Here is a 23,205-nt window from a genome sequence, read left to right as displayed (position 1 = left end):
TCCTTCACTTCTGAGCTATTCCCTCCATTTCATATTTGATGGGCTTTTTATTAAAATTATTTGTCTTATATTACTTAATCACTTACTTTATCAGAATAAAATTATTTTTTTCCCATTTTACCCCTGCAACCATATGACCTTAGGAAGTTTAAACAAATTTTGAAGACAAAAGAATTTATTTTTTCAATAGGATAATTAATATAAACAAAGGAAAAAAATAATAAAGTTGCTCAATCTATTAATGATTTCTTAATTATCATGCAATATAAAAATTGTCCATCTAATATGGGACAAGATTCTATATAATATAGTAACGAAGTTTCATTATTAATAACTTCTATTATTGTCAACAAATAAAAAATTACTCATATCACCAAATAATTAACTTTTGGATCATGATGGTGTTGCACTATAAATTGATCCTTGGCTTGTTTTTATTTGTTTTAGTAATAGAGGAATTGAAAAAATTGATAGTACGGCATATAGTAGGAGAGATATTGTAGTGTATATTATTCACGAATGCTATAGTATTAATCGATGAGACATGTAATAAAGATAATAATATAACGAACGTTTGAATATCATGATATCTGATTGAGGTTAACCAAAACGAAAACAAAGTATGTGAAACTCAAATATGGTGACTTAATACATGAAGTAAATGTGAAAGTGAATACCAATATACCAATCAGAAAAAAGAAGATTGACAAAAAAATAAAATCCGTTGCTTCGATTTTCGACCGTTGAAGACTTTAATACCCTTGTAAGAATTACCGGGAATAATAGGTGACTTTCAACAAAAACAATCCGTTAATTACTAAGACAAAATGAGATTAACTAGGAGAGGCGCCGCAGGCCCCCAGTTGAATAGATATTCTTCCAATAAAAAATTGCCACGAGTACAATCATAACTAAGCCGAAAATTAGTTGGCTCCAGCTGTGTTCCTATAACAGTTGTTTGCACCCCCACTAATAATTTGTCACCGGTTTTCCCTTTATCTCTTGCTATATTTCCGTTATAAACATTCGCAACTATTGCACAGAGAGAAATCCAGAGTCCAATGCTTTAGGGTTTCTATAAAATTCCACATTTATGTGCAAACAACAAAATCCCTAATTTAAAGGGGTTGCGGTTTGTGTGATATTTTCTTCTTCTTGTTGTTGTTAATTTCTTGAAACATGGCGGGTCAAACAAACCCGGAATTATCCCCAAAAGACTCAGACGTGAATGAAGAATTGCAGGAGCTTGAATTCACGAAAAGGGGTTGTTGTTGTTTCTGGTTTCCATCTTTCACATGTGGCAGAAGCGTATGGGAACGGGTGTCTACCAGCGATCAAAAGGAAGAACCCCATTGGTGGGATAAGGGTTTGATCGCCGTTATGAAAGTCAGGGAGTGGTCGGAACTTGTGGCAGGTCCAAAATGGAAGACATTCATTCGACGATTCAATAAAAATCGTTCCAAAACAAATAAATTCAATTACGACCCGTTGAGTTACTCCTTGAATTTCGACGATGGACCAGGGGTAAACGATCAGTCGGAAGATGATCGTTTATTCCGTGATTTCTCGTCGAGATTCGCTTCAATTCAGGTTTCTGCTAAGTCTTCAATGGATTTGGGCAAAGACCCACCATCCAAATTGTGAATTCCTCAGCGGCGAATTACGAAAAAAGAATGCCATGATGTGGAATCGGACAAGCGACGGCGATGGGCCGAGAATTGCGGCGGAGAAATTGATTGGGCTCTGTTATTTGCAACGCTTGTGACGGTGATGATACAGGTGGTTTTGATTCTCTCTGACATAAAATTTAGTTGGGAAATAAAAAAAGATTTGAGTACTCTTTATTTTTATTTTTTCTAGTTGAGTATTTGTTTTATATGTTTGATTAGTTAATTGCTGTAAGGGAGTATTATTCAATTCAATTCTTTAAAAATGTCACTACCAACTTTTGTTTGTTTGTGTACAGTTTGATAGATCACAGGATTTTTCTAGTTTATTTTGATGATTTGTTCCATCAGATTATCATTGAACTTGTAAATGGGATGATTCATAAAATTAAAGTGATTCAGAGTAAGTAATTAACAATAACCTTCTATATAGAAGGTTATTTACTATTGAAAGAAAGTACTAATATTTATGGCATTGATTAAGAAGAGAATGTTAACTTAATCTGGACTATAAAAAGATATTAACTGTAAAAAAGAATTTAATTGAGTTCTGAATGAATCATCTCCTTGGTGTAATCATCGTGAAAAAGGGTTGGAATCCAGTAGCCTTTTGACTATCACTAATTTAGTTGGGTCCTTCTATGTTACACAGAGTGCTCAACCCCCCACCAAGATTTGCTAATTGCTACCAACTTTATAATCATTTTTATCACCTATGGTAGGCATCAAATATACTATATAGTAATTCGTTAAATTTCAGGTTCGCTATATTTGTTGGCCCAATTGATTCACCATAATAACTAGCATTATTATTATTTGATCATATATGGTGGGTGGTAGTTGCAGCTTCCTTGGGGTTATCTGAGAAGACAAAGTTACTTAATCTAATAATAATAAGTTAAACAATTGAAATTCATAATGATGAAATGAAGCAGAAGAAGAGACAAAAAAAAGTATGATGAATAACCAATAATGGACCAATTTGAGCATGATTGAAAGGTGAAGTTTCAGCTATTATTAGTACTAATATGTGTGGACCACATAACTAAGTCATTTTCCAGTCACTACAGAATATTGACAATTCATTGCCTAAACCAAAGAAAAATACAATGTGCAAGTCCAAATAAGCTAACACCCGACCCCACCCTGTAGTTGAATAAATCTAAAACTCTTCTGGTCCACTTTACCAATGTGTGGGTTGTCATGTGGTACAGATTTTCAAGTTATAGTCTTTGAGAAGGACTATAATCTGCACTCGTGATTCCACACTATTTTCTCCCTCCAGTGAAAGATGTCATTTACTCCAAATTATTTGCTACACTGCAATAGGTCAAATGACTTTGGTCCAACGGTACATATACAACACGCGATATGTTGTTGGTTAGGACTTAGGAGCATGTTACAAGTTCAAATTGCCAAGTATAGTAGAGCCGGAGCCTCGGATATAAAGAAGAAGGAGAGAGAAAAGGAAAACTTTGTAGGACAATCCAACTATTTGCCTGAATGATCCCACTATAGAATGTGGAACAATTTAGAAGCTGTTGCAAAAAATAATTTGTGCAACCTTTTACCCTACATCTAGGGACGGAAAGAAGAAAAAGGAAAAGTACAAAGAAGGAAAATATAGAGGGAAAATTTGAGGTACAAAAGGGAACTTTTCTCTCTCATCTTAGAAAAACTTTTTCAGTACAATCATGTAGGCCTAACTAATTTAGATTCACGCAGCGTTGGTCCATCTAAGAGTTTTTCCTTTCTAAAGCTCGAACCCCACACATCTTGTTAAAGTTGAAAGGATGGATCATTGCTAGAACTAGGAAAGTTGTAATGTAGCTAGGCAAAGGAAGTCAAACTTGAAAAACTAAGGAAATTTAACAGTGTTACTGTATTAAAAGAGAAGTACATTCTCAGCTAATTATTAAAGTTTAAGCCTCAGTGCAACATGTGAGGCTACATTATTATTATTGTCAATTAACTAATAATTAGTAGGGGGTTATGATATCTAATCTCTACTTGTAACTTAATGATTTTGCCAGCACTCTTTCTTGGAGAATCAACAAGGCTTTAATTACAAACAGGGTCATATTTGAAGACAAATGACACATAACTGATGCCACTTAATATGGTCTCCAACAAAGCCACTGCTTTCATGGATCCCACCACTACACCAAAAACATGTGTTCAAACATCGCCCTTCCACACAAACACCCCTCCTCCATCACAACAGAAAAGATAAAAGAACAAAAGAAAGAGTGAAGTTTGCTTATGTGTGTGGTTTAAGGCAAAAGATAGGTCAATAAGACCACGTAAGCCAAATTAATAGGATGCTTTGAGAACCAAAGGGAATTGGTTTGGTTCAAGGGTAAAAGAACAACCCGTGAGAGATATTTGAGTTGAGCACATGTCACAAGTTTGAGTACTGCCACACACGAAAACCTGGAATTTAAGTGGATGAGGGTAGACAGGTCCATTATCTATCCAGTGTCAATGTTGAGCCTACTAGCAATTGGAAATTTCTCCGTTATCAAAAAAATGAATCCACACTTGTGACTAAGGAAAATACAGTATCCACCTTTTTCAAGAATCAACATACCTAGTGTATTTCCACAGGTGGGGTTTAGGGAGGGTAGAGTGAATGCAGACCTTATCCTACCTCGTGGATATAGGGAGGTTGTTTCCGAAAGACCCTCATCTCAAGTAACACATAACAACTCAGTTTGAAACTGCTTAAGGACTAAGTTGCAAATTTTGGGCATGTTACAGGTGGTTACTAACACAGCTCATGACAAATGAAAAAAAATGTTACCCCTACACTCTGATCATTAGGCTTCATATGTTAATCATTAAAGAATTCATGAACCAATTGAATGAAGAGATGACTATACATTTACAGAACTTAAGAAACATAAGAATAATAGTAAATAGTAGTTGTGGAACAAACTTTTGAATCAAGCTGATTATCATTTATCAAGTATGGCATGCTTTGTTGAATTAGCATCTAAAAGAATACTAGCCAAAAGGCAAACTCACCTCTGTGTTATCATTTAACAAAAAAGGATAAAACAAAGAGAATAAGAGATCAGAATTCACTACATGCCTTCTGTTCTTCTAAGCCATGGTAAGTCCATACCAGAAGGAGGCTGATCTTCCATTTGGCAATCTGAAGAACTTGCAAATTTGCCTCTTTTCGACCAAAGCCATATTTTGGAAACAGAATAACTATCTGTTTTTGTGCCGATACCTATCTTTTTCCCCTCATTCTCTTCATCAATTGACGGATTAGGACTGTGCTCTGCCAAATTGGCTTGATTCATATTATTCGTCTTTTGCTCATTGTCCAAGGCTACCTTAAGATTAGCATCACCAACCACATACTGATATGAACCCATTGAAAAGCACCTTCTTGCGTCCAAATTACTACTACTGCTCTCTCCTACTCCTTCTACTTCCTCTCCCTCTCCCCCATCATTCAATCTTCGAAACTTACCAAGTCTCACGGGAAATGTTGCTTTAGCAACCGCAACTTCCTCTAGTTCCATAGTCTTTTGAGAAGTGGGGTACTCATGATCCCCATTACCATGATAACCATCATCATCTCTTGGCTCAACGTAATCGAAAATTGGATTTTCAATGGGAAACCCGGGATTGAAAAGAGTTGCTCGACAAAGAGGGCACGTTGAGTTCGAGAGGAGCCAAGTATCAATGCAGTTGATATGGAAAGCATGGCTACAAGTAGGGAGCAATCTCAATTTGTCCTTATCAGAGAATTCACACAAGCAAACAGCACAATCAAAGGGCTCTTTAGGACCAACAACCTCTTTGTACAAAAAGACAGGCAATGCATCAATAAATGCTTGATCCAAACCAGAATCATGTAAATGGAATAACTGTTGTAACTGTCTTTGCAAAGCATCTGAACTAGAAACTTCAGGATATCCATTAGACTGAGATGATGCTGAAGAAGAAGGGTGTTTGATAAGAAACCTAACTAGCAAATGGAGCAGACCAGATATGAAAAACAGGACAGCTAATATAACTATAATGAAAAGAACAGCTGGACTAATCTTGTTTCCAGATGGGGATGAAGAAGATGAGTTTGGTTCCTTATGAAAACTAGAACTTCCACCAAATGAAGGAGGAGATGGGGGAAACAGAGGAGGAGGATATGTAAAGACACCATCTTTTCTATGTTGAATCCAAGAACTTTTCAAATGGGTATTCCTAGAAACCCATCTTTGTGACTCAACTTCACCAAATGAACAAATCATCTCAAAAACACATTAAAAAACCCCCAACTTTTTTATCTCCCTTTCACCATCTCAGAAGCTAAAAAAAAATTCAAACATCCAGAATCACTATACCTTCAGATTCAAGAAAAGTTGGAGTCTTTTGTTTTTTTCAAAAGAAAACACAATTTACTGACAGAGCAAATAACAAGAGATAGTGATGAAACCAAACAGAAAATGCTAAAGACAGAATCTTTACCTGTCTTGATTCCCACTTAGTCACCATTACACAGAAAAACAATACTTATAGCAATCCCTTTATATAAAGAATCACTTCTGGCTGCAGCAAAACCCTAAGACATTTATAGGATCTTGAAATCCCTTATACAACGTAAATAGAAAAAAAGAGAAGTTTGAATATTTTTGAGCCTATTTTTCTCTCTCTATGTTTAAACAATTTCTAGTTTTTAGTAACAGAGCCAAAAAAAAAAAAAAAAGAGTGTAAAATATAAAACAGAGAAGTTAGAGGGGTGATTTTGAACTGGGAAAGGACATTGACTTATTTGGAAGCCAAAAGCTGTCAACTGACAAGTTTCACTATTCTCCAAAATAAACAGTAAAAAATGATAAAAAGAAATACTCACTACTGTTGCACCTTTTAGTTCCCTATAAAAAAAATTAAAAGATAAAGGAAAAAAAAAGTTAAAAGGAGAAAAAAGATAAAAGAGAAAAAGCTAAAAAAGGAAAATCAAATAAAATTTAATAGGAAATAAATAAAATTTAATTGGAGAACATTAATGATGAAAAACTGAAATGGAAATAGTATGATTTGGATGTATCAATCTAATGGATTGCTCTTCAGGTTTCAAATCTATTATTCAAATTACTACTATTAATTCCTTTGATATAGGCATGTTGATGATATTCTTACTCATTTTTTAAAAATATTTTTGGGTAATAAACAATATATTCTTTATCAATTGCCAACTGGACCACTTTCAAATTTTGATAGGCCTTATTTTGAGCACACAATTTTTTTTATATTTTTTCCCCACTCACGTGTTCGATATCTATGTTGAAACCTGATTAAATTTAAATTCATGCCAAAAAAGTCATAAATTAGAAATAAAACGCTTTTCGACAAAGATAACTCCATACTCACGAAGTGGAACCCAAAACTTTATATTAATGTCTACCGTTCAAACAAATAAATAAAATGGGTAACTTTCTTGAAGTCTAAGCAAATGTAACGTACTTTTTGCAAGTTTTCGAGGTTTAGATTCCGTTTATACTGCATAGGATCTGAGAAAAAAAAATCTAAATGCATAAATAATTGTTAGATATAAAGATATTCCTTTTTGAAGAATTTTAAATTTATTTGTGACAGTTCTCAAAAGAGTCGAGTGTTAATTTATAGCATATATTATGACTTATTAAGCCAAAACGAAAAGATAAAAATATATCTACATATTACATATCACTATTAAGGATACACCACAATAAATAAAGAATATCGCGATAATTATTTAGCAACAAAAAATTTATTGATATATTATACGTAGCAGTAATGACATTAAATATGAAAAAATTATTGCCACTAAAAGTTTCTTTTTTACAGTAGTATATGGTTTAAACCAAACCTCTTACTTACACCAGATTATTTTGTCTTTATTAAGAAGGCAATTATAATCAAATGAAGAATTTTTATTTAAAACAAGTGTTAGTCGCTGAAAAAGGGATTAGATAAGAAAAAATACATTATAAATCCCTAAATTGCACCACACGATGTGCTTATCTTCTTGTTGAATTATTCAAACAAATGGCCGAAATTGTTTTTATTTTTCTTCATGATTATGACTTTCACACAATAAGTTGCTGATATAATAGACATTTGTCTCATTTTATTTATTATTTAATAACATTCTATAAGCAAAATCTGAAGAAGATAAATTATACACAGAATTTTATCCTTGTGTCAAAAATTTCCTGAAAAGTGGAATCTGTAATCCTTTCTCTTCCAGGGTTACTGAGTTTAGGCATTTTGAGTTGGGAAATAAGAGTTCACAAGTTGGGCCTTTGGGTCTCTGAGTAGCTATTACTTGTGGGCTCTATTTTTCTATATAGAAGTCAGAAGTAGGTGGGGAGCAGGATTTCGTGTTTGACATAATCTATTGCATACAAAATCCTGTTTCAAAAAAAAAAAAATTGACAGAGAAATTTGATTCATGAGTATCGATTACAAGTTTTGAGAGTAGATTTCGAAATTTATCTTTTAAATATATGTTGGACATTTTCAAGTTGTCATGAACTAACTTGAACTTTCATTAGTATAAAGTTTCCATTTTTTCCAATACATACCAAATTATTTTTAAATTTCAAATTCAAAATAAATAGGACCAACCAATATTCAAGTTGACAACTCTACCCTACTCTGCTTTTTGGCAAAGCACGATAATACTATTGACAAACAACAAGGGTCCAACTTGATTAATGAAACCAAAAAAACAACATTGTGAAATTTAGTACGGAATCCTGGGTCATGAGTCATTCGGCAATGAAAAAGTTGTTGTCTTTCATCTGAACAAAAAGGATTCTTGACTAGGTCTAGGTCTGGGAGTGTAAAGAAGAAAAATGGTTTGGTCAACTGATTTCTTACCCTTTTTGGCAATGGTGATGGTGGAATGTTGTGAAATGTTGATGATTACACTTGGTAAAGCAGCCATGAATGATGGATTGAACAATCTTGTTTATGTTGTTTACTATAATGCCCTTGGTACCCTTTTTCTTCTTCCTTGCTTAATCTTCCATAGGCTCAGGTTTGTCAAAAACCATCAATTCCCTTTACCTATTTCTTGAGATTAGTCAAATTTAAAGTCTTTAGTCTTTTTTTTCAGAAGCAATATGGTTCCTATTACTTTGCCTATATTGTGGAGATTCTTCCTTCTTGGCCTGTTGGGGTATTCTACTAATTTCTTCTCTCTTTTATTGTTATCAAATTTGGGGAAACTTTAACTTGTAAACTGTATTGCAGAATTTGTTTGGTGCAAGCCGTGGCCTTTACAGGTATTAAGTACAGCACTCCTACACTGGCAGCTGCTTTAGGGAATTTGATGCCAGGCTTTACATTTTTGCTTGCCATCATTTTCAGGTAAGGCTTAGCCAACTCCTAATTTCTTGTTCGATTTATACACACTGTTTGTAGCAACATAGTTTACCATTATCATTTGGTTTACTAATTAATGATTGTTAATGCTATAGAAATAAAGTGGCGGACCCAGAATTTGATGCCCATTTGCTCTTAATCTACAGTTCTACTAATCACAGAAAGGTGCTCGGTGAATCTATTCTGGTGTTAATGCTAGCTTCCTATTAAAAATGTAGTGATTGTGTAAAGAACAATGGGTGCTTGACCATACAATAGTGTACATGTAGGTCTGCCATTGCTTGAATATTTTGTTGAAACTTAATATATTTGTTCACAATTGTGGGACGGAGGACAATTAAAGAATTTACTGATCCGTGTTCTCTTTTTTGTGGTATTGACACTAGCACTATTTTCTTCTACAAGTAGAAGTGGAACTATGTTAGATCATTAGTTTCAGTCGTTCGTTCCTTCATATCTTTTGCAATTTTCAGGATGGAGAAGTTAGATATAAGAAAGGTCAGCAGTCAAGCGAAATCTGTGGGCACCATAGTGGCAATTATAGGGGCATCCATCATGACACTATACAAAGGACCGAGAGTACTAGGATCAAATTTACCTTCTGATTCATCTCATCACGCGTTAGTACTTTCACAAGAATCAAACTGGATACTGGGAGGTCTGCTGATTACCACCACCTGCATCATGTCTTCTGGATGGAACATTCTTCAGGTAAACATATTAGAAAGCGATTCAAGATTGAGAAAATGAATTATTTGAAGTTAAAAATCAGCTTAACAATCTCCCAGAGTTAGCAGTGCATTTCATGCATGTAGGACTTATTTTAGTTAATGATGCTTCGTTTAAAACATGTCATAGTAGAAGATGGTTCAATCTGTTTTCAGTTCATAACAAAACATTTTCTCTCGAGCAACCTTTTGGTGGGCTCGATTCATTTTATACTTGATAAAATTTCACTTCTTTACTTGCGCACCGTCTCAATTATTTTAGACACTAAACTGTGGCTGCTATATTGTTTCATAGGTATAAATAAGTTTATATCTCACAATTAACACATCAGTCACATGCTCAATTCTGTTCGTATATACTCAGACAGATACCGTGAAGAAATACCCCGAACACATGACAATAGTATTTTTCACTTGCTTCTTTGGGAGTATTCAATGTGCAATTTTAACTCTGGCATTAGAAAGTAATCCAAAGACATGGATGGTGAAGCCTGGGATTGGGATGATAGCCATTGTTTTCTCAGTAAGAAATTTAATGCATTTTTCATTTTCTGTTCTCTTCTTCTCCTTGTTCTTTTTTATATATATAGATATATTATGTATGTGACTTATCGGTTATATATCTTAAACTCTAGGCGGTTTCTGGAAATGTCTTTCGTTACAACGTTTTGACATGGTGCTTGGATAAGAAAGGTCCTCTTTATGTTGCCATGTTCAAGCCCTTGGGAATGGTCATATCAGCAATCCTGGGGATCCTATTCCTTGCAGATCCACTCCATTTAGGAAGGTAATATATAGACTACGCCATCCTTTTGCCTGTGCTTATACATCTTTAATCGACTAGCTTTGTTGTTCAAAAGTAGATTAATGCATATATTAAGTGCTTGTTCCTAAGAATTAACCTTTAACCCCTAGTCTGCTCTTTTCCCCTGTATTACACCCTTCATTTGAATTTATGTGAATTTATTTGACTGGATTTTATGTTTGACAAGAAAAAAAAAGATTATTGAATCGTGTGATTTTAAACATGTCATAACATATTCAAAAAAAAAAAAAAAAAACATGTCATAACATATTCCTTCTGATTTTAATTTGAAGATCCCATAGCCAGCATTTTCATTTGTTCATTTCTATATATTCTCAGTTTTAGCATTTTCTCACTTATCGGAAAAAGAACAACATTCATGAAGTGAATTATTTGTTTGAATGTTGTGTGCAGTGTTATTGGAGCAGTTATTATATCTGTTGGATTTTATTCTGTTCTATGGGGGAAGGCTAAGGAGATCAAGTCCGTGCTTGAGGTTGACGACATTGTTTGTGTAATTGACTCAACAAATCAAACATGCCCTCTATTGCACAAGTAAATTATAGTAAGAAAAGCATAAGATTAAGTAATGTTACTAGTAAACTATAGCATGAAAAGTGGGTTATGCTTCTTCTGTTAGTAACCTCGCATTTCATGCGTTTTGCTTAACGCCCTTGAGAAGTTGGTTAGTTATACTCCCTCAGTCCCTCTGTTCCCATTTAGTTGTCAGGATAATTTGCTTGAGATACTTATGTTAGGTTAGAAATAAAGAAAAAGATGGGTTATTCATGAAAATAGTTTTTTATTTTCAAAAGAGAAGAGAAAAGTGGTCAATGGAGGAGGATGTAAAGTGAAATGTACATTCAGCTTTCACTTATGATTACGAGTGCAAGAAGTAATCCTTTTATAGGGGTGGAGAATTGGAGATATTCTTTATGGACTATGGTGTATTTTGTTGAAGTAGATGATTGATATCATGTTAAAGTATGTGACAATCGCATTTAAAAGCTTAAACGGTTAGAGAGAGAGTAGAATTTTATTATTTAATTATATTTTCAATATATTCTACCTAACAATCATAATTGATAATGAGGTTGAGAATATTGTTGTAGATCGAAAACACACATTTAATCTCTGCCAATTTAGATACTATATAGGAGACGTACATGACACATACTTCATGTTAAAGCAGGTAGAACTTAGGTTTGAATTTCATACCACACATAAACAAATTTACATATTTGTATTTAAAAAAATTGAGCCTAGACATGTCCCCGTTGATCAAGGAGCGAGGTTAATTATTCGTGTTAGGTCACGTTGAATGAGAACTCTTCCAACGAATTAACCTTATAGTTAAATAAATTTCATAGCATAATCTTAACTTGAACCTAAGATTAAAGATGTCTATGAATATCGGTGCCACTTAATTAGTATTGTTTCAGATTTTAATCTAGCTCTTTTAATTCCTTACAACTTTTTTCTTTGATAAAAGAAGCAGGTCAATTTCACAATTTGTCAGGCACTCCCACTGTTTGTTTTTTTTAAAGCATTATTGTAGTGCTGAAAGTATCAATAATTGAAGGGAAGTGCATAAATTGTCAAAATGTCAACAATCAATTAGTGTCACCATTCACGTTCCACTCCACACTTCACTTGTCTTTTTTAGTTGAATGGGTGCCAATTATATCCGATAAGGTAGGGTAGAGTTGAGTAATAAGTACTTATTTCTGTTTAATTAAATGTTTCGTGTTTAAGTTTGACTGCATATGAAATTAATATTATTAAAAAGTGTTTTAGTCTCATATAAAATTTATCGACACAAATCTACATTTAATCGAGCCCAATATTACTCCAAACTTCACTTGCTCTTTTGTCGTTTATTTGAAAGGAAACCAATTATGTAGATTGCCCCTTTATCACACAAAAGCACAATATAATAGTCACGCATCCTTTTATCACTCCCACAAGCAACTCTCATCTCTCATGAGGACAACAACTACTTAGCGTGCCCATTCATCTAAATTTTTTTTTCATCTTTAATTACATCACAATTATATGCACTAACTAATTCCCTTTCGGCAAAATGATATGTCATCAATTATTAAATTTCAACCAAATACCAGTAGATTTTTACATAAATAAGTAAGATAAATTCATCATAATTTGTAGGTTGTGGTCTTGTCAAGACTTACACATCATTAAAATAATATTGACATGGAAGAAAAAGAAGGAGAATCGAGGATATAATATCTCAAGACTTTCCATGTAACTAGGTATCAATAAGAATTTTGGACTCTAATCTCCGATAATAGGTAGATAAAATTAACAACATGCATATAATGAATCAATTCTTATTCCGCATTTCCCCATATCATCAACTAACATATATAAATCATGACTTCCTCAGACCAATAATAAATAGTTTACCACATTTAGTCATAAACAAAAGGTTTAAATGTTTAGTCTTGGTCTAATTACAAATTGTACAAAGAAGAAGGTTTGATTCGAAAAGAACTTTTGCAAGTTGAAAGTGCTGTCTGATTAGAAAATGAAATAACATACTTTTTTGAATAGATGGTTAGGAATTAACCAAATTTGCACAACCTCTACTCTAAGATAATAAAAAACAGAAAATGTCATCTCCAATATGGGACCTTAGGAATAAAAAAAAGTGTAAAGATTTCAACTTTAATTTCCATATAAACTTAGCTTAAAAAACAGTTGCTTTAATTCCAATATACGCTTAGCTAAAAAAACAGTTGCTTTAATTCTGGTCCATAATATATAGTTTTATTAAACACACACTGGTATGATTAAATATCAGATTTTTCAGGTAGAGCTCATGTCCGCCACGCGTAGAAATTGATATTTGGGAAACACAAAAGTTGGAAGTTTTTGAAGCAAAAATGGGAAGCAATAACGGAGAGACAACTTTTTATAAAGAAGTGCTACCATTTACAGCTATGGTGACTATGGAATGTATAAATGTTGGATTAAATACACTTTACAAAGCTGCTACTAACAAAGGCATGAGTAATCATGTCTTTGTTGTTTATAGTTATGGTCTTGCTGCTCTTCTACTTCTTCCTTCTCCTTTCTTCTCTGCCAGGTACATGCTCTGTTTTTTTTTCTATTGCATGTTTGTAAAATTTGATCAAGAATCTGATGGGGGTTTGAAAAATTGGAATCATCTAACTGCAGATCAAGAATACTTCCACCTCTCAATTGCTCAATTCTCGCCAAAATCTTTCTTCTTGGAGTTATCGGGTACCAATTTGACTCTTTTTCTTGTTTTTTTTCACTCTCAATCTGTCAATATGTAAAACCCCAAAAAAAAGTTTGGTTATTTTCGAGAAAATTAGGATTATTGGATGTTGTTAGTCTTAAAAATGAGCAAATCAATTGAATTTGTTGATGAAAATGATCCACCTGAGAATACGATCTCTTTGTAAGATTTGAACAATTTTCTTTCCTTTGAACTAGTTTAACATAGTATCAAAGTCAGATCCATTTGACCGGACCATGGGTCTCTTAGCCATCCTTGTTCCTTTGAGTTGACTTTTGGAGTGTCTAATTTGTCAGAATTCAATTGTTAAAGTTAGTGCTGAACCAATAAAGACAGATAAAAAAGTCAAACCTCAATAATGTGAGATTAAAGTACAAGTTGATTGATACTTCAATAGTAATTCTGTTTCAGATGTGAAAATTTACTAGGCACAAGGTCAATAAGAATTCTTGTAACGTTTTGTCCCTTTCCCTATTCTTTACATTTTATTTTTTCAACTTTTTTTTTTTTTCATTTATACTAACATAGATGGGACTGGGCATTTGCGCGAATGACTTCTTTTGAGGGCACTACATAAATTTGTCCATGAAAAGGAAAATGCATCCACTTGATTTTAAAGGCGAAATTTAGCTACTGCAACAAGAGTGACAGAATATAAAGATTAACCTTAAAAAAAAGGCCATACGGTGCAAATTATTGGGGGTAAAGTGGAAGTCCAAACTCACACCAGTAACATTTTAGACTATACGCTTTGATGATCATTCATTGGTGTTTCATTCTAGTAAATTTCAACAAAATAGTCTAAGAACAAAATATAATCATGTTTTCTTGCTTTTTCATAATGTATATTATAGTGCATAATTGGAAGTGCAGGTGTACATCACAGATAATGGGGTATACAGGCATTATCTATGCCTCTCCTACGCTTGCCTCCGCCATCAGCAATCTCGTCCCTGCTTTTACTTTCGTCTTGGCTGTCATTTTCAGGTTCTCTTTAATAATCTCATGTCCTAATTTCAGGTCATTTTCTTAATTTTGTTGTCCCCACTATAATCAAACTAGATTGTTTTTTTTAATCTCCAATTTGTGTCAAGTTGTTGACATCTTTTGTCAGCATCCATCATTTTTTCCCAACCGAAACAAAGGATAAACTCGACTAAGATTACTGATATCTAAGTTGTAGTATGTAGGCCATTTGATCCATTGTTTAAAAACAAAAAGTTGTAGGCCAAAGGTTGGAAAAAATATTGCACCATTTGCATAAATGACCCTTCGAGGCCACTATTATAATTATATCGATGTTAGCTCCCTGGATTAAACTTGTCTGTAAAAGAAAAATACATCCAACTCTACTTTAAAGGGCAAAGTTCACTCAATTCGACTAACGGGGACTAAGTTTAAAGAATGACCTCAGAATAGGCCTACGGTATAACTAATTCATTTTACGCTGATTTACAAAAATAAACACACGTGTGGATTGTATTTAGATGTTGGCCGCTTTTCATAATTAGACCTGTGGTGTCAAGTTCAAAAATGGCTCTCTGTTTTTTATGTTTTAGAAGAAGAAATTTGATGAGTGGAACTGTTAAACAGGATGGAGAAGATACAGTTGAAAAGATCAACCACTCGAGCCAAAGTGTTGGGCACGGTGGTGTCCATAGCTGGAGCATTCGTAGTAACTCTATACAAAGGCCCAAAAATATTAGTGCCTACCACGTCTACACCCAATTTACTACGTCAACCTCTCGGCTCATCTCAATCGAATTGGATGCTTGGTGGCCTTTTCCTCACAACTGAATATTTTTTAGTCCCAATGTGGTATATAGTTCAGGTATGAATTTTTATTTTACTTGTACTCAATGTTTACAACAAGCAAATTAATGCAAAATACGTGTCTTATATACAATTTTCTTTCATATGTATATTCTCGCTTTATTTTGTGACTCGTGATTAAATGTGCGGGCAAGTTTTTTCCAACACAGACTTAGTCCCTGAATAGAGATTTTTTTTTTTTTTTTTTTTGATGACAGACATGGATTATGAAGGTGTATCCAGCAGAAGTGACAGTAGTTTTCTTCTACAACTTGACTGTTAGCATCCTAGCTGGTATTGTAGGATTTTTATCTGAACCTGACTCCAACAAATGGATAATTAAACCGGATATCGCACTGGCCTCCATCCTCTGCTCTGTAAGTTAAAACGAGAAATAAGTTTGATTTTTTCATATAATTTATACTATATATTTTGCTACGTCTGTTCATGTACGATGAAATGATATGTGTTGCATCACACAGGGGATATTGGGTTCATCCCTAAATAATACAATTCACACCTGGGCTTTGCGCGTAAAAGGACCAGTGTATGTAGCAATGTTTAAACCATTGTCCATCGCGATTGCAGTTGCCATGGGAGTTATTCTCTTAGGAGATACTCTTTATTTGGGAAGGTACAAACACTCAAGTGCCCAATTCTGCACACAACACATTTATTTTCTTTAACGAATTACTACGTATGTCATCATAATCTAATGAACTACTTTCTTCTTTGACAATCAGCATCCTTGGAGCAACGATAATTGCAATTGGATTCTATACCGTAATGTGGGGAAAGGCAAAAGAGATGCCTGAATTTAATGATTCTAGTGATCTCGAATCGTCTCCAGATCAAAAGTTCCCCTTGTTACACAATTTCAAAAATGAAGACATCTCAAACAAGTAAACAATTAGTTTGAAGGCAGAAAGGGATGTCACTCAAAAGGTTGTAGCTGCAAATCACGAAGAATCACACCATCTTTTATGAACAAAAATCGAGTATCGGGTTGTATAGGAAGAAACAATATGCTGCTATGGGAAAAGAAGGAGCAGCAAATTGTTGGCATATATATATCCATCCATTGTTCTGTACAGCTATTCTGGTAAAAAAAACTTGTTTACTACTGACATTTTATCACTGGCTTCAAAGTACTGAAAGTCACAACAGAATGTTCCATTTGTATCTCAGGAATGAACTAAAGCCTATTTTGGGGCCTTGCTAGTTAATATTAGTTGAACAGGATTGTATCTCAATGGGTTCTAATGTAATTTCTACTAAAAAAATATTATTAAACCTCGATGAGGAGTCCTTTAGAAATTGACGTTTCGCAGTGAATAATTTTACATTTCTAATACATCTTTTAATTATTATTTTTAAAAACATCTTTAATACATAGTTATACATTTATGTATACATGATTATACACTATTTATACAATATCATGCATTATATATAAATATAGTGTACAAAATCGTATCGAAAATCGAATCAAACCGCAAATCGAGAAAAAATCCGACTAGTGTTGGGTTTGACTTGGTTTGGTATTGGAAAAAAAAACCCGACTATATTTGGGTTGGTTTGATTTTAACTAAAAAAAACCAACCCGACATTATATATATAATTTTAAAATTTTATTTTATACATAAAAATATTTACTTTGATATAATTTTTAAATATTTCTTATACTTTTTCATAGTTTTTATCTTTTAATATATTATTTCAAGTTTGAATGGTTCAATAAAGATTAAAGTCCACATATGTGGGTAATTATAATAAAGCTTAAATCAAAATCAAATTAATACTAATGCAAAAAAATAAATCAATTCAGCACTAAAAATGACAATAATGTTGAATATTTGTTCTTTGGTTTTACATTGATTTAAACAATTCAAATACATAATCTAATTTTAATTTTCTTTAATATTTAATCACGTAACTAATACTTATTAAACTTATTTTTGCATGATTTAGTACTTTTAAATTATGATCATTTTCATTATGACTTGTTAATTTGCAATATTTGTTTTACGTGATTTCATTATTAAAATTATTTTGTTGGATATTTTAGTATCATTACTCATATCATATTTTGTGTTATTTTCTTAAGAAACACCTTAGATAGTTGTATTTTGGTAGGACTAAAGAAATATTTGAAGTACAAGTAAATTATATGTTTGTATGAATACTTTACCGGAAAAATCCGAAAAAACTCGAGGTTAAAAAACTCGAGTTTTATAGGTTTGGTTTATAGATTTAAAAATCTGACACAAATGGTTTGATTTGATATTTGAAAAACCCGAGTCAATCCGGTCATGTACACCCCTAATTTTCACAATGTCTTAACCACTAGACTAAAAATTTACCTTGTGTCAAAAGATGTCAATATTTATATATATTTATTAAACTAAAATTAGACTTTGTATACGGTGTAATTTTTCGATAAAAAATATCGCTTGACACCCCTTATTATTGAAGGGTGGGTCTGGCCCTTCGATACATTACATACACATGTCCATTTTGTTGAAAAGAATTTTTGTTACCCGTACATATTGGTAAGTAACCCTAAAATCAAATTCACTTTTTAGTAACCTGCAGTTTGATTGGCCCAATCCGTTTGTTTACTTGATCCATCATCGAGCTTTTACATAAAACGAGTCAAAAAAATGTAACCTGCAGATTGGAAACTAAGTGGATTTGGGGGAAAGATTAAGCTAATAGTAATAAAAGAAAGTACACCAATTTTCTCTCTATTTTTCCATTATCATAAAGCATTTTATTTTCTTTAAAAGAAAAAATTAGAGAGATTTGATATTGTTGTACAAGTTAAGTATGATATCTTGCTCCTTTGATTGATATTCCCGATAAATAGATGGATTTACAAAGAAAATCAATAAATCAAGTTAAATATGATTTTAAAAAATTGACTAGTGATTTGATTTAGTATTTAAAAAGTTGAATCATAACTAATTTAGTTTTAATTTTTAAAAAGTGTCAAATTTAATTATATTTGTATAAAAGCATTATCGGAAACTCGAGGTTGAAGCAAGTGCAAATTGATAACAATATTTTATCCTCTTGCACAATTTTTAATCAAGTAAATATCATTTTCGCCGCCACTCAAATTTTGATGTGTTACCTAAAGAATAGTATAATTTAAAATATATTTTTTAATTACATAAATTAAGATTTGAATTATTTTATTAGGCTCTTAAAGTAAAATGGAACATTCAAAGTCTTTTAAGCTATTCCTCCTAGAAAGAAACGTGTTTGACCAAACCGACCGACACTTATGGGGTGTGTTTGGTAGGGAGGAGAACATTTTTGAGAAAATGTTCTTTCAATTTTCCTGTATTTGACTTTGATTTTTTTTTTAAAAAAAATCTAGAAAAAAGTAAACTTCTTAAAAATAAAAGAAATAATTTCCTTAATGAAAATGAAATTTCTTTTATATAAATAACGTTGTAAATTTATTGTCTCCTCTCACTCATCAATCTTGTTAAAAATATTGGGTTGCGATGAACCATATGCTTATAAACTTTATCTTAATTCTACCAAACTCACTAACTTGATTGATTCAAATTTTAAAGGCTTAAATCTAAAATTTCAAATCAAAATTAGAGAAATCACATTCATACTACGTATGTCATTAGATAATTTTACCAAAAGCTGTCTATTAAATCACATCTACTGAACCAATCATCTAAAAACTTATTAAATTGCAAATCTGGAGCTAAAGACAGTGTGAATTTCAATTAGTATATTCGTCATACATGATATAAAAAATGATATCTCAGCTCTTTCTTTTTGACTCATACATTGTCTTCTATACGTGCACACCATATATACATTTTTTTTTCTTCCAAAATTTTACAAGATCTTATCATTTAGGTGGCGGCTAAAATTGGAAAATAATTGTCAAAGCCATCCAACATGCTACTATTATTTATTCCCAATTGGGATATATTATCTTAGTGCATGTCTTCTGCTAATATTAGTACTTATGTGTTTGTTATATATATATAGAGAGAGGGGACGTTACCTCCATATATACTCCAAAATCATATTACAAGTGATATTAATTTCTCGTATAAACAATGTCTTTTGTTATGCTCAAGAATCTCTTACTATCCCCTCTCCGTAAATTCATCCACAAAGATTTCCATGAGATCTTCGAGAAAATGACCCTCATCGATAAATTATTTTTTCTGGTAAAGAAGAGTTGGACCGAATATTTTATTTTATGTCCTAGTTGATCATAGTTATTTTTTTTTAGTTTATTGTGTACGTACGTAGTAGCTAATAATGTGAGATGCATGCAGATTGTTCATTTTATTGATAAGCATAACTTTTGGCACCGGCTACCGGTGTTCTTTGGGCTACTTTATCTTGGAGCACGGCGGACTCTTCACCAGCAATATAATTTGATCAACGTCGGTAGAACACCTACCGGCATTCGATCAAATCCGGCAGATTACCCTTATAGAACTGCTGATGGAAAATTCAATGACCCTTTTAATGAAGGAGCTGGCAGTCAATTTTCTTTCTTTGGCAGGAATATGATGCCTGTTCATCAGGATAATAAGGTATATATATATATATATATATTTGCATAACTCAACCGAAAATTAAAAACTAGCTCATGAGGGGATCATTGCCCAAGTCCAAAATTTTTTTTTTCATATTTTTTTAATTAAAATAAAATAAAATGATATTTATGCAGTTAAAGAAGCCAGATCCAATGGTAGTAGCAACGAAGCTGCTAGCACGAAGAAAATTCATAGACACTGGAAAACAATTTAACATGATAGCTGCCTCTTGGATACAATTTATGGTTCATGATTGGATCGATCATTTGGAAGACACTCAGCAGGTCAGTTAGGCAACTTTTATTTAGTATTTTTTAGGCCCAATTTCAGAATTATTCTTTCATTCAATTAGTGAAAATAATTGGGAAACTTATGTAAATGTACATGGGTCATCTAGCTAGTTTACCAACATCACCACCGAAGTATATATACATTATGCATACTATATATATTTACTGTACACATATTTTGTGGACTAGATTTTCCAGAAACATTAAACAGTAATTTTCCTTCAAGTAATTTGTGACGTATTTTGTTGGTACATTAAATTTTGTGCACCAGGTTGAGCTAAGGGCACCAAAAGAAGTTGCTAATGAATGCCCTCTCAAGTCCTTTAGGTTTAACAAATCCAAGGAAACTCCTACAGATTTTTATGAAATCAAAACAGGTCACTTGAACAGCCGTACTCCCTGGTGGTAAGATCTCTAAAATATTTATCATAAATTAATTTAGACTAACTAAATTATTATCTAGTCCAAAATAAGTGTTGTTTTAGAAAAGAAAGAGAGTGCAGAATAATTGTTTAAATTTTAATTTTCACATGAAGGGACGGAAGTGTAATTTATGGAAGTAATGAGGATGTTTTGAAGAAAGTGAGGACATTTAAAGACGGAAAACTGAAACTATCAGAAAATGGACTCATCCAACAAGATGAAAATGGAAAAATTATTTCTGGTGATGTTCGTAACACTTGGGCTGGACTTTTAACACTACAAGCTCTCTTTGTTCAAGAGCACAATGCTGTTTGTGACACTTTGAAGGTACCTACTAATTAATCATATTGGAGTTTAACTATTAATAACTCGAAAAATGAAACATATATGGACGATCTTGAATCTTTTTTAAAAAAAACTTTGATTTTCAATATTTCAGAAAGAATATCCAGAATTAAAAGACGAAGAGTTGTATCGTCATGCAAGGCTAGTCACTTCAGCTGTCATTGCAAAAGTTCACACCATAGATTGGACTGTTCAGCTTCTCAAAACCGATACTATGCTTGCTGGAATGCGTGCCAATTGGTTAGTATTTATCTCTCTTACTCTATATATCAACTATACTATCGTCGCCGCCCGTGATTAAATTAAAATTAATTTGTATGACAGGTATGGATTACTAGGAAAGAAATTCAAGGATACATTTGGGCATGTTGGTTCCATTTTAAGTGGTGTTGTGGGAATGAAGAAACCTGAGAATCATGGAGTGCCTTATTCCTTAACTGAAGAATTCGTGTGTGTTTATAGAATGCATCAACTCTTACCTGATACACTTCAGCTAAGAAATATAGATGCCACGCCTGGACCAAACAAATCTCTCCCTTTAACTAATGAGTAAGTCTTCATTATACGCTATATTAGTATAGTAACAAAAAAAAAAAAAAAAAATTCTCATCGTAACGAACTTTCCTTAATTATTGTAATACTAAAATAACTTTAACCGCTATAATTTCAATATTATATATACATAAAATTAACATAATTAATCAAATTAATTGTAGAATTCCGATGGAAGAAGTAGTTGGGAGTAAAGGAAAAGAGAATTTATCAAGAATTGGTTTTACTAAGCAAATGGTTTCAATGGGCCACCAAGCTAGTGGAGCTCTTGAGCTTTGGAATTATCCAGTGTGGATGAGAGATCTTATTGCCCAAGATGTTGATGGAACTGATAGGCCACATCATATTGACCTTGCAGCCCTTGAAAGTAAGTTTATTTTCTATTACGTACAGTCAGAATATCATAAATAAAATATGGCTTTATTGTTAATAATTATTTGTTGAATAATTAGATCTTTTCCAATAATCAATAAATTAATTATATTTTGATGGCATGCAGTTTATAGAGATAGAGAAAGAAGTGTTGCTAGGTACAATGACTTTCGAAGAGGAATGCTACAAATTCCTATTTCGAAATGGGAAGATTTGACGGATGATGAAGAAGCAATCAAAACACTTCGTGAAGTATATGATGATGATATAGAAGAGTTGGATTTATTAGTGGGACTCATGGCGGAGAAAAAGATTAAAGGATTTGCCATTTCAGAAACTGCATTTAACATATTCCTTCTCATGGCAATAAGGTTTGTTGTAAATAAGCAAGAAAATTTTATGCATTACTATTATATTTTTTACACAATTAGGTAACTTATAAGTTGATTTAATTTCGAATTTACAGGAGATTAGAGGCAGATAGATTTTTCACAAGCAATTACAACGAGGAGACATACACAAAGAAAGGATTGGAGTGGGTGAATACTACTGAAAGTTTGAAAGATGTGTTAGATCGTCATTATCCAGAAATGACTGATAAATGTATGAATTCAAACAGCGCATTTTCTGTTTGGGACTCTTCTCCAGAACCTCACAATCCTATTCCACTCTATTTTCGTGTTCCTCAGTAGTAGACCTCAAAATCATGTGTGTTACTATTTATTAATACTGTAATACGTACAAGTTTGTATTTAAGGTGTCTTGTTCTATTTCATCAAAATAATCTATTGTTTCTTGGTTTGTGAAAACAACTAGTCACTTCTTAATGATCATTTGAGATATTAACTCGTATTATATATATCTTGGGATGTCTTATTATTAAATCGTTGAGGAGATTTATATATTTGCACTAGCAATCCTATATATGGACCAGCTTGTTGTATGGAAAATAT

General features: G+C 32.7%; 5 protein-coding genes across 5 annotated transcripts; 4 read left to right on the top strand and 1 right to left on the bottom strand.

The window, feature by feature from the left end:
* The first annotated feature begins 1,057 nt into the window (after window positions 1-1,057).
* On the top strand, window positions 1,058-2,002 carry LOC125810846 (uncharacterized). Its single transcript, XM_049490337.1, has one exon. The coding sequence runs from the start codon at window positions 1,180-1,182 to the stop codon at window positions 1,642-1,644; it is 465 nt and encodes a 154-aa protein (XP_049346294.1). The 5' UTR covers window positions 1,058-1,179; the 3' UTR covers window positions 1,645-2,002.
* Window positions 2,003-4,480: 2,478 nt separating this feature from the next.
* On the bottom strand, window positions 4,481-6,363 carry LOC125810832 (RING-H2 finger protein ATL46-like). Its single transcript, XM_049490323.1, has one exon. It carries the CDS (start codon window positions 5,930-5,932, stop codon window positions 4,754-4,756), a length of 1,179 nt encoding a protein of 392 aa, XP_049346280.1. The 5' UTR covers window positions 5,933-6,363; the 3' UTR covers window positions 4,481-4,753.
* Window positions 6,364-8,483: 2,120 nt separating this feature from the next.
* LOC125810835 (WAT1-related protein At5g40240-like) lies at window positions 8,484-11,390 on the top strand. The gene is made up of 7 exons (XM_049490326.1): window positions 8,484-8,706; window positions 8,785-8,847; window positions 8,922-9,038; window positions 9,527-9,764; window positions 10,146-10,304; window positions 10,417-10,568; window positions 11,001-11,390. Exons 1-7 carry the CDS (start codon window positions 8,522-8,524, stop codon window positions 11,143-11,145), a joined length of 1,059 nt encoding a protein of 352 aa, XP_049346283.1. The 5' UTR covers window positions 8,484-8,521; the 3' UTR covers window positions 11,146-11,390.
* Window positions 11,391-13,414: 2,024 nt separating this feature from the next.
* Window positions 13,415-16,937, top strand: LOC125810834 (WAT1-related protein At3g28050-like). Its single transcript, XM_049490325.1, has 7 exons — window positions 13,415-13,695; window positions 13,788-13,853; window positions 14,746-14,859; window positions 15,466-15,703; window positions 15,903-16,061; window positions 16,167-16,318; window positions 16,428-16,937. The coding sequence occupies exons 1-7, from the start codon at window positions 13,493-13,495 to the stop codon at window positions 16,588-16,590; spliced, it is 1,095 nt and encodes a 364-aa protein (XP_049346282.1). The 5' UTR covers window positions 13,415-13,492; the 3' UTR covers window positions 16,591-16,937.
* A 2,644-nt stretch (window positions 16,938-19,581) lies between these two features.
* LOC125810826 (alpha-dioxygenase 1-like) lies at window positions 19,582-23,050 on the top strand. The gene is made up of 10 exons (XM_049490315.1): window positions 19,582-19,892; window positions 20,004-20,267; window positions 20,405-20,554; window positions 20,832-20,965; window positions 21,097-21,310; window positions 21,423-21,568; window positions 21,653-21,877; window positions 22,045-22,247; window positions 22,380-22,623; window positions 22,719-23,050. Exons 1-10 carry the CDS (start codon window positions 19,779-19,781, stop codon window positions 22,942-22,944), a joined length of 1,920 nt encoding a protein of 639 aa, XP_049346272.1. The 5' UTR covers window positions 19,582-19,778; the 3' UTR covers window positions 22,945-23,050.
* The last annotated feature ends 155 nt before the right edge of the window (window positions 23,051-23,205 follow it).

Source organism: Solanum verrucosum, unplaced genomic scaffold (genome assembly GCF_900185275.1).
Source record: "Solanum verrucosum unplaced genomic scaffold, falcon-dt-bn FXZP01000032.1, whole genome shotgun sequence".
Classification (NCBI taxonomy): Eukaryota; Viridiplantae; Streptophyta; class Magnoliopsida; order Solanales; family Solanaceae; genus Solanum; species Solanum verrucosum.
Note: the sequence above shows the minus strand (reverse complement) of the source record. Positions and strands in the feature narration are given on the sequence as shown.

What these genes read in the sequence shown, in the direction of transcription:
- LOC125810846 (XM_049490337.1), top strand. Translation starts at nt 1,180, where the DNA reads ATGGCGGGTCAAACAAACCCGGAATTATCCCCAAAAGACTCAGACGTG.
- LOC125810832 (XM_049490323.1), bottom strand. Translation starts at nt 5,932, where the DNA reads ATGATTTGTTCATTTGGTGAAGTTGAGTCACAAAGATGGGTTTCTAGG.
- LOC125810835 (XM_049490326.1), top strand. Translation starts at nt 8,522, where the DNA reads ATGGTTTGGTCAACTGATTTCTTACCCTTTTTGGCAATGGTGATGGTG. An exon ending in TTAATCTTCCATAGGCTCAG is followed by an intron (nt 8,707 to 8,784) that starts GTTTGTCAAAAA and finishes CTTTTTTTTCAG; the next exon opens with AAGCAATATGGTTCCTATTA. An exon ending in TGATAGCCATTGTTTTCTCA is followed by an intron (nt 10,305 to 10,416) that starts GTAAGAAATTTA and finishes CTTAAACTCTAG; the next exon opens with GCGGTTTCTGGAAATGTCTT.
- LOC125810834 (XM_049490325.1), top strand. Translation starts at nt 13,493, where the DNA reads ATGGGAAGCAATAACGGAGAGACAACTTTTTATAAAGAAGTGCTACCA. An exon ending in TCTCCTTTCTTCTCTGCCAG is followed by an intron (nt 13,696 to 13,787) that starts GTACATGCTCTG and finishes ATCTAACTGCAG; the next exon opens with ATCAAGAATACTTCCACCTC. An exon ending in GTCTTGGCTGTCATTTTCAG is followed by an intron (nt 14,860 to 15,465) that starts GTTCTCTTTAAT and finishes ACTGTTAAACAG; the next exon opens with GATGGAGAAGATACAGTTGA.
- LOC125810826 (XM_049490315.1), top strand. Translation starts at nt 19,779, where the DNA reads ATGTCTTTTGTTATGCTCAAGAATCTCTTACTATCCCCTCTCCGTAAA. An exon ending in ATTTGGAAGACACTCAGCAG is followed by an intron (nt 20,555 to 20,831) that starts GTCAGTTAGGCA and finishes TTTGTGCACCAG; the next exon opens with GTTGAGCTAAGGGCACCAAA. An exon ending in TTCCTTCTCATGGCAATAAG is followed by an intron (nt 22,624 to 22,718) that starts GTTTGTTGTAAA and finishes TCGAATTTACAG; the next exon opens with GAGATTAGAGGCAGATAGAT.